Raw genomic sequence first — 16,162 nt, forward strand, 5'->3', positions numbered from 1 at the left:
CCCTGTCCCATGTTAAACAAAATCTGTATTTCTTTTTATCCGGTAATATTGCAATCGTTATTTTTGAAATCGTTCTAATCACATGTATGATATGAAATGATAAGTCATTTCTAACGTGCCTGTACACAAGTGTTTCTAGGCACAACAAGACAAGGGAGGGAAGACAGAGGGAGGACAAGACAAACAATATTACTAGGCCTTCTGTCATTCAGATCGTGCAAGTGCGAGAACGAGAAGTGCAAGGGGAAAGGTAGGGGGGAAGTGCAGGGGAGAGGGGAGGGGAAAACAGGGCAGCAATGCTCTGAGTAAGTGCAGCCAGGGCAGCACAGCTCTGGGCAGTGTAAGGAGAACAAGGGACTGTAGGGTTACCGTTACAGCGCCTAAGTGGGTGGTAGGCCCGGAGGCAGTGAATGGGTGTCTGATCAAGAACGAGCCTGGTACCCAGTGAGACTCTGAGGGTAGCCAAGCAACCAGTCGGTACAGCAGACAGGTAGGTCAGGTAGGTCGGCAGGAGAGAGAGAGAGAGAAAGCAGAGAAGAGGAAGGTTTTGAGCTGCTTCCGAAACTTCAGGAGGGAAGAGATTTTGGGGATCACAAGATTATGCAAAAATGCTCTCGAACCCTTAGAAGCATACCTTTGCATATTCTACATGTTTTATTTTTTGCAAGATTATATGTTCTCGGCTTCTTTTTGCTTTGCTTTTTTTCCCCTTGGTCTGACAGGGTCAAAGATCACAAAATTCCCTGATTCAACAGGCACAGTATCCAGAACCTCTGCTTCTATGTATACATCCTCCCCGCACCCCGCCCGCTAATAATTCTTCCGCTACCAGAATTACACTTGGATGAATGGGGGATGATTCCTCCACCACCCCACACAGAAGATCATCAAAAAAACGTACAACCTCACTTGAAGGCGACTGCAAACCACTGCCTATTTCCCGTTTATTCTCTGTCTCCAAAACCTTGGTAGCTACCACCCCACATGGAGCTCCAGATCCTAGGTTTTCAACAGAACAAGAGTCTTGGTCTACAAGCCTACTACAGTATAACCCTTTCAAAAGAACTGCTACAAATGACAACTTTTCATTTAAGATGTTAAGAAGGTTTATGTTTGCTCTAACTGCACAAGACACTAGTTCCTGCTGGTCATAGAGGGCTGTAAGCTCTTTACACCTGAAGCTAGAACACCTTGCACTGTCATGAACGGAATTTGGTAATTAAGTTCAATGCTTGGGTACCAAGCCTGAAAGTCTTTTGTCACTCTGGTCCGGCAGAGAGTTCTAGAGATGGAGAGTCTATGATCCTCCATAGACCAAAGGTCCCATCCTGGGATATACCATGTGGTAGTGTCCTTGTGGTAGGTAGGAACAGCCCCATGGATGCATCGAAGGTGATGCAGAGAATATTAAGCTGAGCTCCACTTTATAAGAAGCCACAGAAAGTTCCTGCCAGCACCCTGAACATGGTCACTTTTCCTACGACCAAAAACTATCGGTTTTGGGCCCCTTGGAGTCTGCTAATAAGTTTAATTGACGTACCCCGCAGAAATGGCCTAGTCTCTAAGGCTCCTCCTGCAGCTGCATACTTGGCATGAAGGGTCAAATCCAACGTTGCCCACTGACATTTCTTTGTGCATGACCTGGAACTTCATGAACATAAAGTCTACATATTTAACCAGAGAAGACAACTTGACATATTTACTCCTAATCAGGGGTGAGGGTGTCAAGAGGGATTGCTTCTGTGTGTTGGCAGCTCTCCTTCCTTGGCTAAGATGAATCCAACTCTAAGATATCGAGGATGAGGTGTCACCCAGGCATTGTGAATATTTGGTCAAAGAGACTTTTGTTTAGCTACATCTGCCATAGAGTGGTAACATGAAGAGGTAGGCTTGAACCTAAAAACAATGCTCTTGAATGGTGGAAATTATTGCAAAAAGTAATGGAACTGCTGAAAGTCAAAATTGATAGTGTGGCAAGGTCAGACCTCCCACTGGGCTACTTTCACCATTAGCAACTAAGCCTATAAGGCAAAGTTGCTAATATTTTTTTTTTAAGTCCTTTATTGAGACTAAAACATTTGCAACAAACAATGGCTGCCACGGAAACATGAAAAGGGTGCATGAAAAGGAAGCCCCTTTTTTATTTCCATGGCGGGGAAAAGTGAGTAAGTAGGCCAACATGAGAATCAGGTAAGTGCTGGGAATCGTTTTTGTATTTCGGAAAAGAAATAAGAGTGATGCGGGGACAGCTAAGCAAGAGCAAAGTTTTGGGCAGTGTGGCTGTGGTGTGGGGCTCGCAGCCTTCAGCCTGGTCCAATCTCACGCATTCTGTCAGTAAAAAAGACCAGTCTTCTGAACAGCCTGATTGGTTGAATGCCCCACGAGGGTGCTAATAATACATATATAATTCTAGTGTATTCTACTGGGCTGCTATCACCAGGATTCCAGTTTCAGAGTCCTTCGTGACTGATGTTACTTAGTACCATCATAATTACCCACAATAGGCAATCAAGGAAAGATGAAAGCTTTAGTCAGTTCATGCAGCTGCCTCTAATCAGGAGGCATGCACCTTGTGGGTGGAGCTATCGGCTCTTCCATATCAAATCAAAATGAATACATCCTGCATACCTCCTGTGTTAGAGTCAGGCAGCAGGAGCAAAGCTAGGCAGGTGTGGCCTGACCCTACACGTCAATAAACATTCTGCCAACACAAGGTGTTTCAGTGTTGGTTTCTGCTGAAAGTAGACCTCTAGCTTTGCTAGGTTGGTTCATTCTGACTGACGCAATATGTTTGCCTAAAAAAAGGGCATTTATTGCTATAACCCGATATGCTGCGAATATGTGCCAGCAGGGGCGTTGCTAGGGGGGGGGCTAAGGGGGCTATAGCCCCTGATCTTTTGGTTGTAGCCCCGGATAGAATCTCAGGAGCTACAGCCAAAAGACTAGCTAGCCCCCAGTCCCAACAGTTCCGACATCGGCTTAGCCCCGGGTCTTTTCCAGACCTAGCAACTCCCCTGTGTGCCAGTGATCGAAGGGAGCGGGAACGGTCAGGAGCGGTGTTCCACTACTTTTATTTTTTTCTGTTTACCATTCCTCTAGTTTATTCACCATTCTATATAGAGGATTTGTCCGTTCTTGTCCCTGTGCAAGTGTAAAGTTGTAATTGGAGCCTTAGTTACTAGTCACTTAGACTATTGTAATGCCCCGGGCGAGATAACTTGTCACATGTTGCACTATGCTTCTCCCTACAATCTCCCCTGCCAAGACCACAGTTCCTTTACTTTGTTTGGTCCACTTCTACCACTGATATGTGCATTGTTGAAGTTTAACAGATGTCACACACTTACAGGTAAGCACTAAAGCGGAGACCAGAGACTGAGCAAGAAGGTATTAAGGAAGGCACAGTACTCCCTCCCAAACTGCAGGAGTGAAAACGAAATGTGCACCCGGGGAATGGCGCTCAGCCAATCAGGTGTCTGGAAACATGGGTGAGAACAATTTTAAAATAATGGGTAAAAATTATTGGTTGTACAGGACACTTTTCTTAAATATTGGGTAAAAAGCCACGCAGTTTGCAATTGGTTTTGGTAAGTAATTCAAACAAAAAAATCATTGCATTCAAGTCCCTAACAGTTCACAAGAGAATTCTCCAATGCATTTTCATGGCACCTTATTAAACAATATATGTCAGTATAAAACATTTCCATGCTGGCTGTGCCCATACAATTCCATGCTAGCTGCACCAATATATGCCAACATTTCCATATCAGAGCCTCCTCATGTTTGCTTTTTGTAAAATGCTATAAGAAAACATGTCCATGCTGGCTCTGCCAATACATGCCAGTGACCCCATGTTAGAACATACTGCTGCTGTCTTTGCAAGTAGAAATGCCATGCCTCAATAATAAAACATGTAAAGACTGGCTGCGCCAATATAGCAGAACAAAAACACACTCAGCTTGACTACCCCTATCTCAATCCGTTGTATATCGTGCAGGCTTTCACAAAAATGTTGGATGCTCAATTAGTCCCAACACATTTATCATGTCTTAATGGGCATCAAGAGTAATTCATACATGATGTTTTATTACATAGCAAGATTGGCCTACGTTGGTGGGACATTCTGGATTTGTTTTCTCAGCGTGGTATGACATGATTTAATGGGCATCACATGTAAAGCAAACATTGCAAGTGTTATTACTTGGCTAGAATGGCCTCAGTGTTATTACGTGGCCAGACTGGCCTGTTTGATGCATATTTGCTTTAAATTTGGTTGCCAGTAAAACATGGTACACATGCATTCATTAATTTCTCTCATTCACACATCCATTTACTTCTCGCATTCACTCACGCCCACATACAACAGGCGCTTTCTCATTTGCGCAAAATTACTGATACAAACACTCATATACACGCACACATACATACATGAAATAAAACATTCTTTCCTTAACTGTAGCCCCTGTCCGGACACCCGCTGCTACAATGGCTCTCGCTGCCGCACAGCACAAACAGGAACCAGGAAGCATAACACTTCCTGGTTCATGAGGGCATGCGTGGTGGAGCCAGAGCGCATTCTGAATGCCGCTCAGGGAGGCCTAAATGTGCTGGGTACACAGGAGTGCCCCCTAGTTCCATTTAGACTTGTAGTTCTCCAGCCTGCTTCCCCAATGGGCATCCATGGGTGGGGAAGCAAAAAGCCCCCAGCCTTTCCTGGCCCGTTGGGTATGCATGCTGGGAAACTTAAACTGTCAAAGGGAAACCACATTTCATGAATTGGTGAATTGAGATGAAAGTGGGCTAAGACCCATTTCCCATTAATAACTGCGTGCTGGGCAGCACCAACTGACAATGTTGCTCAAAATTACAGTTTGAAGCAAACCGCAAGAAGCTTTGATGAACCCCAGGTTATGCCAGTTTGGGCCTTGACGCATACTTTCACCAACATCAGAGTAAACATAGTGAATGTAAATCCCCAAACAGCCCCCCTTTGAAGCCATGCCCCTTTTTGCATAATGATGACCTGTGAAACAGTCACTTTGCCCGGGGCAGAAAGGGGAGACTGGGGAACTCTGGTGGTCAGGGCAGAACTCCTGTAAATGGGAGCTCCTCAGGGCCCGCCCCAGTATTCCCACGTGTGGACAGGACAGGCCAGAAAACATTTGTCTTCCAGAAATAACAGGCAGGGACCCCATGGCCGTTGTCTCGCCGGCTGCAGAGAGAATTAAAAAATCTGTGTGGACTCTACTGGGTCTGTGGGACAATACACGTCACAGACGCTCTGGATTCAAGAACATCTAGAGAAAAGCCTAGCATGGATTTAGGACTGGTTTTACAGCAAACCATTCAGCAACCACTTGTCCACACAAATCCAGACAGAGGAGACCTGAACACCTATAAGCCAGGCGGTGAGAATACCAGCATGAGTGGCTGCCCTGACTCCACCTCCTGACTTTAGCATCCCCCAAGTACTCACAAATTGAGTTAGGGAAAGGAGAGCTTACTGCCGAACCGGGGAGGTGCATTCCTGGAGCCCAGGCCAACCAGGATCAGGAAAAAAACCAGGAACAGACAGGCTAGTAAATCCGGGACCTTATTGCCCCAATCAACCGATCACTCACTTTCTAAAAGGAGACAGGACTTATCTTAATGTGTAGGGGAGAAAACAGCATTCAAGTGCAGTAAAACAGAGAGATACCTTCAGGAGAGGAGCAGGAGTGAGAGCAGGAGGATGAGCACAAGAATGAGCGAGGGCAGGAGGAAGAGAAGGAGATGAAGGAGGAGGAGGGCTGGAGCGCAGGTGGGTAAACAAGGGAAGTCCCCTGGGAGCAGGGCCAGAAAAAGGAGGTGGCCCACTCCAGGGTACCACCTTGATAACTGGGCCAGATGGACACTCCAGGATACAGCAAGTGGTATGTTGATGACCAGGGTACAGAAGTTGGCAGGCCCCAAGTTGAGAGTTCTTCAGAAAAGAATAGTAGTGGGTCCAGGACTCAATATCCCCACTGGTTGTTGCAGTGAATCAGGGCTGCTACATCCCCTGAAATTGGCAGTGTGAGCAGGGCACTATACCCGCAAGGGTAGGAGGAGTGAGACTAGTGCACCCAGATAGGGGGGGGAGCACATCCTATCCGGAAATACCCATGTAGCCGGGGAATAGCTGCTAGAGTTGTCCTATGCAGGGCAACACAGTTTAGGGTGATGGAATGACCCACCTGCCCATAATGACCACCACCTGACCACTGAAGACATGAGGGGTCCAACCATCGATGATCACCATCTCACCACCCCAGGAGGTGAAAAAGCCAAAGCACCCATGAGCAGCCTGGATCCTTTGGGGCCAAACGCCAACCAGGACAACCAAGTGCAGAGGACTGTATAACTCCCCAAGTCTGCGAGTGACTTGAATTATCCTTATCATGAGGGTGGTTCCTCAAGAACTCTGCATTCTAAAGTAGGGCTGGGACTTTTTGAACTCAGGACAATAGGTCTTTCTAGAGGATTTTATAAAAAATGTGTTGGCGTTTTGTTATGTTTAGTGCTTATAACGCGCCATAGCCCACAGGCATCAGAAAGCACATGTATCACCAAGACAAACCATTAATGCACCAACCTACAACATACATCGTTTCACAGTGCGGTAAAGGATCGGTCCCCTACTTGAGAGTGAGGAAGGGGTGTAAACAAACAAAATCCAAATCGTACATTGCTATTCGAACAGCACAGAGAGCGGAGTCAAACGTAGGATGAGAATGACAAAATGCTGATAAAAGAAAGGGAACATGCAGTCTTTCTTATTCGATGGAGCTAGGGTCAGCTAGCACTCATCTGTTAACATGCACAGCAGTAGGTCAGAGGGACTAGAGACCAGGCCTCAGTTGTTAGACATTTGCCTCTTCAGGTCCTTGTAAAGGGCCATCAGATCAGCATTTCTTAAAGGCCCTTTTCATTCTGGAATGATTCATTTCACTCCTGGGATATTCAGGTAGATCATTCCAATACCCAGGAGGCACTATAGCAACATCTGTTTTACATATAGGAATGTTGAGGACATTCTCACCAGCCGATTGTAGTTTTCTTGAAGGGGCGTTACAGAGTGAGGAGAGCTCTTAGGTAACTGGAGCCCTTGTGGTGGATACCTTTGTGATTTAAGCATAGAACATTGAACCAAACTCAACACATTTTGTAAGGGAGTCATTTTAGAGCTTTAAGGCCAGGATTTACTGTTGTTCCCTTTTTGCATGTGTGATTCCAGGATCCTCTAGCAGTGGTGGTGTTGGAAGGACTGCGCTGGTCTGTCATGCTAGGCCGATGCAGTTGTGTTGCTGGCACTTGTCGGGTTTTTGTGTTTTTGTCAGGCCAGTTGCCTTGCTGACAATGTGGTAATTGTGTTCACTGTGGAGAGACGTTTGTTGAGGTGGTGCCAGATCAAGTGATAGTGGTAATCTGGTGCTGATTCATGGAAATCTATCTGCTCGCACCTGTTTGTTGGTAGTTTTCGATCCTGTTATTAAAAAGTCATGAATTTTTATGTTTTCTAACTGGAGGTGGTCTTCTGTTGTTTGCATTTGGATTTCAATAGTTTTGCTATATTGGTGGAGAAGGCTGTGTCTCTGTATTTCCTTTTCTTATAGAGTTTGGGTTTGATCGCTGATTGATCTAAGAGTCCTTCATGGTTGGTAGAGGATGATTTTTTGATTGAAGAAATTGTGCTCCCTGACCCTGCCGTGCTCTGTAATACAGAAAACTTCAAATTGATTATTTGTGTCACTGGTGTGAGAGCTGAATCAATATGTTCCCTTCTGTTTAGTCGTAGTAGAAGTATTGCCAATTTGTTTTGGATTTGTTGTAATTCCTTAGTGACTTAGTAAGGAATACCTAGGTACAGGCTGTTTGTGTACTTGATTCTTGACAATATCAGAGCAATTAAGGCAAGGTTTCTCTGTGGGAAGCTAAGATATGGAATGATGTATGATTGAGTGTAGGTGGCAGAAGCTATCATGTTGTCACAGATCAGTTATGTTTGTGTTCTTCCCACATCGTTATGAGGGAGGCCGGGTTCGGGTGGGTGCAGGAGCAGCGAAAAGAAAGTGACGGGGTGTAGAGGGAGGAAGAGGTTAGTCTACGAATATAGGAGTTGAGACCGGTACTGTCGTGTAGGCCTCCCCATTGAGTGAATGATGCATGGGTGCTAACCCGGCTATGAGCCGTGTACACACAAGCACCTCGCAACGCTGACACTGGCGACCTCGCAGAGCTGAAAGAAGCTTTTCCATACTACAGAGTTGGCTTGCGCGTCTAGTGTGAGACCGCTGTCCATGGGGATTCCAAGATTATTTATTACTGTTGAGTTTTCTGGTCTCCTTCCAAATTCTACAAGCAAGGCAAGTGGTGGCTGCATTCCGTTGCTGTTTTGTGGGTCGACCATACTTTCTGTTTTGTTTGGACTTACTTTCAGGTTGTTGTTGGTCATCCAAATGTTTGAGGCAGCTAGTGGGAGAGTTGTCTGGGTTGGTGTCAACTGACATCTTGAAAATGAATTGCGTGTCATCTGCATAGTTGTAACATGTTAACCTGTGTTTATTTTTTGATTCGTTTTATGAGATGGGCCTTGTATATGTTGAAAGGAAGTGGTGGGAGACTTGATCCTTGTGGGATGCCGCGTCAGATGGCTCTTGCTGCAGAGGTTAAAGGAGGTAGATGGGTTGTTTCCATCCTGCGTTGCAAATGCTGGATTCTTTCTGTCTCTTCAGTAAGATGGCGTGGCTGGTGGTGTAGAAAGAAGCCAATATGTCCAGGAGACAGAGGGCTGAGAATATGTCATAGTCTGCATTACTTTTCAGGTCATCCCAGATTGAAAGGCGTACCTTTTTTCTCTTTGTCTTGTTGGTCTAAACCCTACCTGGGATTGGTTCAAGACTGCTGGCTCTTGGCAAGTCTCAGGACCTATGTATCTTCAACTCTAGCTGTTATTTTTAATGGCAAACAAAGCTGGCATCTACCTGGCTGAGCGTGATACTGGTCCTTATTCTGCGGATATCCCCAGTGTTAAACATAAGCCAAAGTTAGCCTATGGAACCTGGCAATAAGAATGTGTTGTTTCTTTTGATCTGTTTGTGTCAGTTTCCCGCACACACGAGTTCTCGGGTTACTGGAGAGCAACTGCCTTGATTCCCTTAGAATCAGATGGCAAAGCCTAACCTCCAGCGAAGTTAAGGTTTGCCAGATGCTGCAGGAAGCTCTCAGCCCTCTGAAGGTCGAAGAAGGATGAGAAGAGTCAGCTGGTCTGAAGCATTGGGAGTTTTCTCCATGAGCCCCTGCTGGGCAGTGGAGCCAGGTGCTTTCTCTTCAATTCCCAAATGTGCGTGGGCCTCCCAGATCTACCAGAGGAATAAGTCCACAGCCAAAGTTGTCCATTGAGGTGGGCCAGCTGATTTTTGTTTCCCTGGAAATTTCTTTAAATGGTCAGAAAGTCTTGCTCAGAAGAGAATTGCCTAGCATTTTGGTGCTGGACTGCCCTTGTGGGTGGGACCAGACTGATATGCAAATTAATATTGCATGCCAGGGTGCAGTGAACTAAGACATGGGACATGGTTGTAGGCCCTCCTGAGTGGGATAAATTCCATAGAACAGGGTATTTGACCCATGTTAATTCTCGGTAGAGGGTCTCATACAGCCTTGCTTAATCTGAATGCAAGGTCAACATGCAGGTGTCAGTGGCACATTTCCGTGGGGGTGTAACATAAGGAAAATGCATAAAAAGCCTTGCGTAACGTGTTTTACGCATGTTCCTTACACTACCCCTCATTTTCTTTCATCTGTATAGCGGAGAGGAGGGTCAAAATGTAACTTGCATTTCCGCTGCCGCTCTTCCTCTCCACCATAAAAATGCTCCAGCTTTTGCACAGGCATGGGTTTTATGCCAGCGCAAATGCTGGAGATCCATATGGGAGTTCTCCAGCTTTAAGCACCAGCATTAAGCAGGCAGACCCCATTGGGATCCATTGTAAATGCTGCCTACCATGCTTGCATGGTAGGCAGCTTTTAAAATGACAAATAAATGTTGTCTGACATCCTTGCATGTCAACATTGTTTATTTTTAAATTGTGAATACTGCTTACCATCGGCACGTGCTAAGCAGTATTCACAATGATGATTAAATGCTGTCCGACATGCGAGCATGTCGGACAGTGCTTAGTTGTAGTTGTGAGCACCGGTTGCATACCAGCATGCCAGGCAGTGTTTACTCACTTTGTACCACAGATTGTGCAAATGTGAAGGGCAAAAGGCAACATAGACGCTTGTACTCCGCCGTTTGCCCTTTACATTTGCACCCTGCAGTGCAAATGACCAAAATTTGGCAGTGGGGACACACATTTGCGTTAAAGTGTAAACGTAATGGGTCCCCTGCGCTAAATTACAGAACGCTCTAAAATGACCCCCTAAGTGTGTTAAGGGATAGCCATTGATGAGATAATTGACATGTCTACATTATTATCAGCGGGCTGACTTCTAGCCCTAGTTTTGATTTATTAAATCACTGCATTCTGGGCGATGCAGTCTTAGTTTGCTTTGTCTGTACAACACGTTAGCACGCAGGAAGGAAGCATGTTTTTTCTTTGTAAATGGCAAACGGCAAAAGGCGATCCTGTAACGCTCCTTTTAACACCGAAGTGTCTGTTATAATCCTGGTTTTCATTTGCCATGACAATGCATTCTGGGAAATGTAGATGTCACTTCATGTATTTGATGAAACAAATGTTGCTGTTAGATGGCTCGTGGCTGCACGTGGAATCCTCTTAGGCCCCTCTATAGTTGTGAGCTGCGGGGATGAGCGTGGTTGCCCCTGCTCGCATCCGGGTGCCCCTGCTCGCATCTGGGTGCATGATGCTCAATGGCTCCTTCAGTTTATGCATTATTTATAGCATGAGTCATTGACTTCGGGTGCTGCTAGGTCTGGAAAAGATCTGTGGCTACACTAATGTCGGGGTTGTTGGGACTCGGGTCTAGCTAATCTTTTGGTTGTAGACATTAAGATTCTATCCGGGGCTACAACCAAAAGACCCGGGGCTAAAGCCCCCTATGCCCCCCCCAGCAACGCATCGTTCACCATGTCCCAACAAATCTTCATCGTTCTCATTTCTTGTATTTTGGTTTCATCTAGGAATATTCCTCTTCGCACTTCTTCTAACCACAAAAGACATCAAGTGTCTTGTACTTCTCCTCACTCACATCTTGTATACAATATTGTCTATTACTCAGATGTGCCCTGTCTCAACTTTGGTCTATGTAGTGCTTGTTCCATTGTCTCTAAAACCGACTTCTTGATTTATTTATTTCCTTTAATTTCGGTTTTCTTTGCATTACTGAGACTTGGCTCTGACCACATGACACCGCCTCCATTGCTGCACTTACTTCACCCTGTTCTTCCTTCTCGCCCCCTCCCAGACTTCTCCATCTCGGGAGAAGCACTGGACTACCTTTTCATCCTCATTGGACTATTGCACCCTCTATTTCTCCTCCACCTTCCTTTTCTTTGTTTGAATATCATTTTCTCTCTTTTCTTCTCCTGTTCCTCTTTCTGTTTTTGTTATTTACCATCGATCCTCCTGCCCGTCCTGGTTCTTTCTATAGTGATTATGATTCTCTTGTACTGTCCATTTATTCATCGGACTACTCAATAATGGTTGCTGGGGACTTTAACATCCATCTCCCGCAGCTAGACTCTTCTTCTTCCCCCCTAGTCTACCTTGCCTCATCTTACAATCATAGACTATTGCCTTCTCCCCCTACTCATTCCAAACCGAGTGCTCTTGATCTTATCTTTATTTCTTCTGAGCTTGTCTTCAGATTCTGTTAGCATTCATACTCTACCACCTAATGATCATTTCTTAGTTTGTTCATCTCTCCAGTTTTGTCATTTTAATGTTCCCTCGTGCTCTCCTTCAACATCCCCTTTTCTGCATCGGGATTTAAGCAACATGGACTCGCCTTCTCTTATTTCTTCTATGTTATCACAGTTCACTGGCTGTATGCATTCTTCTTTTCTTTATATTGACCATTCTCTTGCTAACATCTCCTCGGCTATCACTTCTTCTCTTGATATTGTATGCCGTTATTCTGCATTTCAACCCAAGGGTAGGCACCCATGTGCTTGGCTTTCTTCTTCGTCTCTAAGATCTCTCAGGATCTAAGCTCCAAGAACTGAATGCAGATGGTTAACGACCAATTATTGCTTCAACTGCCAACTATTCTCTTTATCTCTTCAGTTATATATCTCCTGCCTTAAACAGGCTAATGTTAGCTACTTTGAATCATGTATTCTAACTCCCCCAGACTGACCTTTAAAACTCTTAATAAGAGTCTTGCTATGCCTTCTGTTGAGCCTTCTACGTTTTCTAATCTCTCTCCAGAAGAGGTTGCATGTTTCTTACTTGCCAAGATTAAGATTTAGATCCTTGATATACACTGCTGCTTCTCTAACTGGTCCTGATTCTTGGGATTCAGCTGATCATCCCTCTAATGCTTCTTTTCCCTTGGTTGTTCTCTCACTTTATTCCTTTCCCCCCATCTCCGAAGGCAATGTCATATCTATGATTTCCTGTACTCATCCAACTGCAATGCCTTCAGATCCTCTCCCTACCTCAATAGTCAAGTCTCTCTTTCCTGCCCTTACTCTGATTCTTACCACCTACTTTACTCATCCTCATCCCTTGGGTTGTTTCCCTTTGGCTTACAAAACAACCACTGTTCTTCCTCTTCTCAAAACACCCTCGCTCAACCCCTCTGATCCCTCCAATTGCCGTCCAACCTCACTACTGCCGTGCTTACCCAAACCTTGGAACGGCTTGTTCATGTGCAACTTTCTTCACATATTAACTATCATAATCTGCTCCCTCTTCATCAATCTGGTTTTTGGTCTGGCTTCTACACTGAAACCACACGTCCATCTGTTTCTAACTCAATCTGTCATGCTCGCCCTCATAAACTCTCTTCTCTTCTTATTTTGCTTGCCCTCAGTACCACATTTGACACTGTAGATGACCCTATTCCACACCCTTTTAATGTTTCTTGGAAAGTAACACCTCCAGCTCACAGGGGTCTCTTCTGGATCCTGTGTTATTAACTCTCTCTACCGCCTCTCTTCCTTCACTAATCTCTAGCAATGGCTTTAAGGTTCACCTTTTTTGCGACACCGCCCAGGCTTTACTATCCTTTCCTACCTTTCATAATTCTATTCATCTTCGGCTTTCTTTGTGTCTTACTGCTATTTCTTCATGGATATCTCCTCGCTTTCTTGGCCTTAACTCAAAGAAAACAGAAATCTTATTTTATTTTCCTGCTTCTCACAAGATTCATCCTCCTTTATCTAGTTTCATCTTCCTATGTCCTCTCAAGCTTGCAATCTGGGGTTTATTTGTTACTCTCCCTGCTCTTTTCAAATTCAGATTGCATCTGTGATATGATATGATATGGCATTTATAACGCGCCTGTACACAAGTGTTGTCTGTTGCTCGTTCTTGTCCTGTCCATCTCTTCAATTTTAGGAAAATTCATCATTTACTCACCTTTTCGTCTGCTAAAACTTTGCTCCAACCCCTGGCGCTTTCACGCATATACTATTGTTGCTCACTTTGCATTGGACTGCCGGACTATGTCTTTCTTTCCTTAGGTTCTATTTTCACACTCTGCAGTCAGGATTCTATTCTGTTTATCTTTTTCTTCTCATAGCTCTCCTTATCTTGCCCATCTCAAGTGGTTACCAGTGCAGCAATGCTGTGATTTCACTTTTCTTTGTGAAGTATTCAAATGCATTAACTACAAAGTGGAGTCGAAAGGCACTCGCCTCTCGACTATACCTCATTATTGTAACACGTTAGTAACAGAAGGCTAATTTATTTACAAAGTTATTCCTAAAGCTGAGTCCCTAGCACAAGTTAAATGACCCTATCTGTAAAAAATCTCGTATCCATATGTTTACGGCCCTAGTTAGTGCTGCTGAGCTGACTACAAGGGAATGTCGAGATCCTGACCCTATCGTCTCTAAACCACTTTCCTAGTGTCTACAAGTAGGTGCACACAAGGTGGAGGTCGGTGTCTATGTTTAATGTTTCCGCCCCCAAAGTGTGTCTCATATCATTAAAAACAAAAGAAACTCTATGACCAATGGTCAGTAGTGTAGTTTTAAAAAAAACGTATTTTCTCACCACTGTACTGTTTTGGGGAGAAAATTAGTGGTGATAACTGGACGAATTTCTTTTTACAAGCCCTTTTCTCTGTATGTGAAGGGTATTGGAGTCTGGGTTATCAGCCAGTACTACTATAGAAACAGTCAACCGGTTTCAGCGGGATTCTTGGGTAGCCGCTTTCTTCAGGACGAATACTTGTGGATTTAGTATTCTATGAGCCTCATTACATGGTATGCGGTAACCATGGCGCTATATTAGCGCCATGGTTGCCATCGGTATTTTACCGTGTCCGCCTTGGTGGATGGCTGAATTACCGCCCTACTCCAAGGTGAGCGGGGCGGTAATTCCCCATTCACCAAGGCACTTCCCTATTCCCATTTTTGCCCCCATAGGGCTCTATGGGAATGGGGAAGGCGGTAATTACGGGCATGCTAATAGCAGGCCCGTAATTAGCACCCTGGTCCCTTAGCGGGACCCGTAAAGAACGTGTGGTCAGACCAAATTGCGGTACCATAATTAGCACCAAGGTCCCTTTGCGGGCCCGTTCCTTAACAGCTGCTAAAACCAGCCGTTAAGGTCGGGTCCGGCAAAGGGACCTCATAGTAAGGCGGTTAGGGTTTACCGGTACCGGTGCCCTTACCGTTACCGGTAAACCCTTACCACGTTCCGTGTAATGAGTCCCTATGAGTATCTTCAATTCTATGAAGTTTTTGAGGATATCTTCCGGGGTAGAAATGGGCTTAATGGAACAGTCCCTGATCCTAGGGGATAAAAAGACAAGAGAGACAGGTGGAGCTGTCATAAGTCTCAAAGTGCTACTAAAACCTAATTCCAATTGTGTTATAGATGGTCCTTCCATCTCATTTGAGGTAGAGTGCTTCTTACCTCTATATATCAATGTCTTGCTCATGCCTGCTATGTGCTGCGAGTGTCTTGACCTCAGCTGCATGTGTTGTGTTGTTTGCAGGATTCTGTAAGAGATAGGACTCCTTTACTAAAGTGATCAAATTAACAACTGTATTTACGCAGTGCTCAATTTATTCATTTACCTGTCTTTGACATTCAGTCCTGTAAGAGGGAGGAAGGTGCACTGTCCCTTCTTCTCTCCTGAAGTGTTCTTCCTGTAATAGAAACAGGAGTATTTAGGCTGTGATGTAGGTTCTTATCGGTACGTTGTTATACTGAAGGCTCAATTGTTGTGCATTTGCCTTGCTTTGTGTCATGCCTTCCAAAATCAGATTATACAATCTTTACGGTCAGAAATCAACCTTAGTGGGTGCCTCAGCATTTTTCGCGACTAGGTTCGCTTCAGAACCCCTCCCGTTTTTGCCGGATGCTAATTCTATGTTCCTATTGTTGCTCTGGCAATTTTCCCAACTATGGTCAAATCATCTCATACAGGTTACAGTCTGAAATCGTAAATGGGGGCAATGGAACCGCAATAAATAACGCTTACCTCTTTTTTACTATTATAGCCGCCTCTAGTAACGCGATCCGGTACGGCGCCATCTTAGTTAGTGTTTATTTTTATAATCACGTCATGCTCACGTGATCGCAACGCCGCGAGTGGACTACAAATTTCACCCAGGGTGACCTAGGAAATGTAGTTGGTGACTATATTGTTAGATCTATTCGCTTATCACGGTATGTGTACTCCAATTCCAGTCTCTCCTAGCTCCTTTTAGTTGGCCATTCTCTTGTTGAAATACCAGTGCCCATGTGTCCATATTGTGGTCCCGTGTCAACTCTACTTCAATCACCAGTAGTGCCGGGATTTATAGTGCAAATACCCCACTCCTTTCCTGTTTTGTCTCGCGATGTCTAGCAAGTAAACCTTTGCAATATCATAATCGATATCTAGTGGCTGTATCTAAGAAATGGAATACTAGTTATTCTCCAAACAGGGAAGGAGAACGCGGTTATTGTCCAAAGAGGGGGATATTAATTTTGCCATACCATATATCAGCGATTCC

The 16,162-nt window shown here is 44.8% G+C and overlaps 1 protein-coding gene across 4 annotated transcripts in view; it reads right to left on the reverse strand.

Annotated features, from left to right (window-relative positions):
- SLC25A45 (solute carrier family 25 member 45) overlaps positions 1–16,162 on the reverse strand; it is a 308,119-nt gene that overhangs the window by 123,872 nt on the left and 168,085 nt on the right. For 2 of the 4 annotated variants that reach the window (XM_069644764.1, XM_069644765.1), the window contains exons 3-4: positions 15,239–15,310; positions 15,075–15,160 (exon numbers count right to left, since the gene is read on the reverse strand). The exons of the other annotated variants lie outside the window; for them this stretch is intronic. In XM_069644764.1, the coding sequence (XP_069500865.1) occupies positions 15,075–15,160; positions 15,239–15,310 (158 nt within the window). The remainder of the gene's footprint in view (positions 1–15,074; positions 15,161–15,238; positions 15,311–16,162) is intronic. 4 annotated transcript variants of the gene reach the window in all.

This window comes from Ambystoma mexicanum, chromosome 2p (assembly GCF_040938575.1).
Source record: "Ambystoma mexicanum isolate Mex_15411 chromosome 2p, UKY_AmexF1_1, whole genome shotgun sequence".
Lineage (NCBI taxonomy): Eukaryota > Metazoa > Chordata > Amphibia > Caudata > Ambystomatidae > Ambystoma > Ambystoma mexicanum.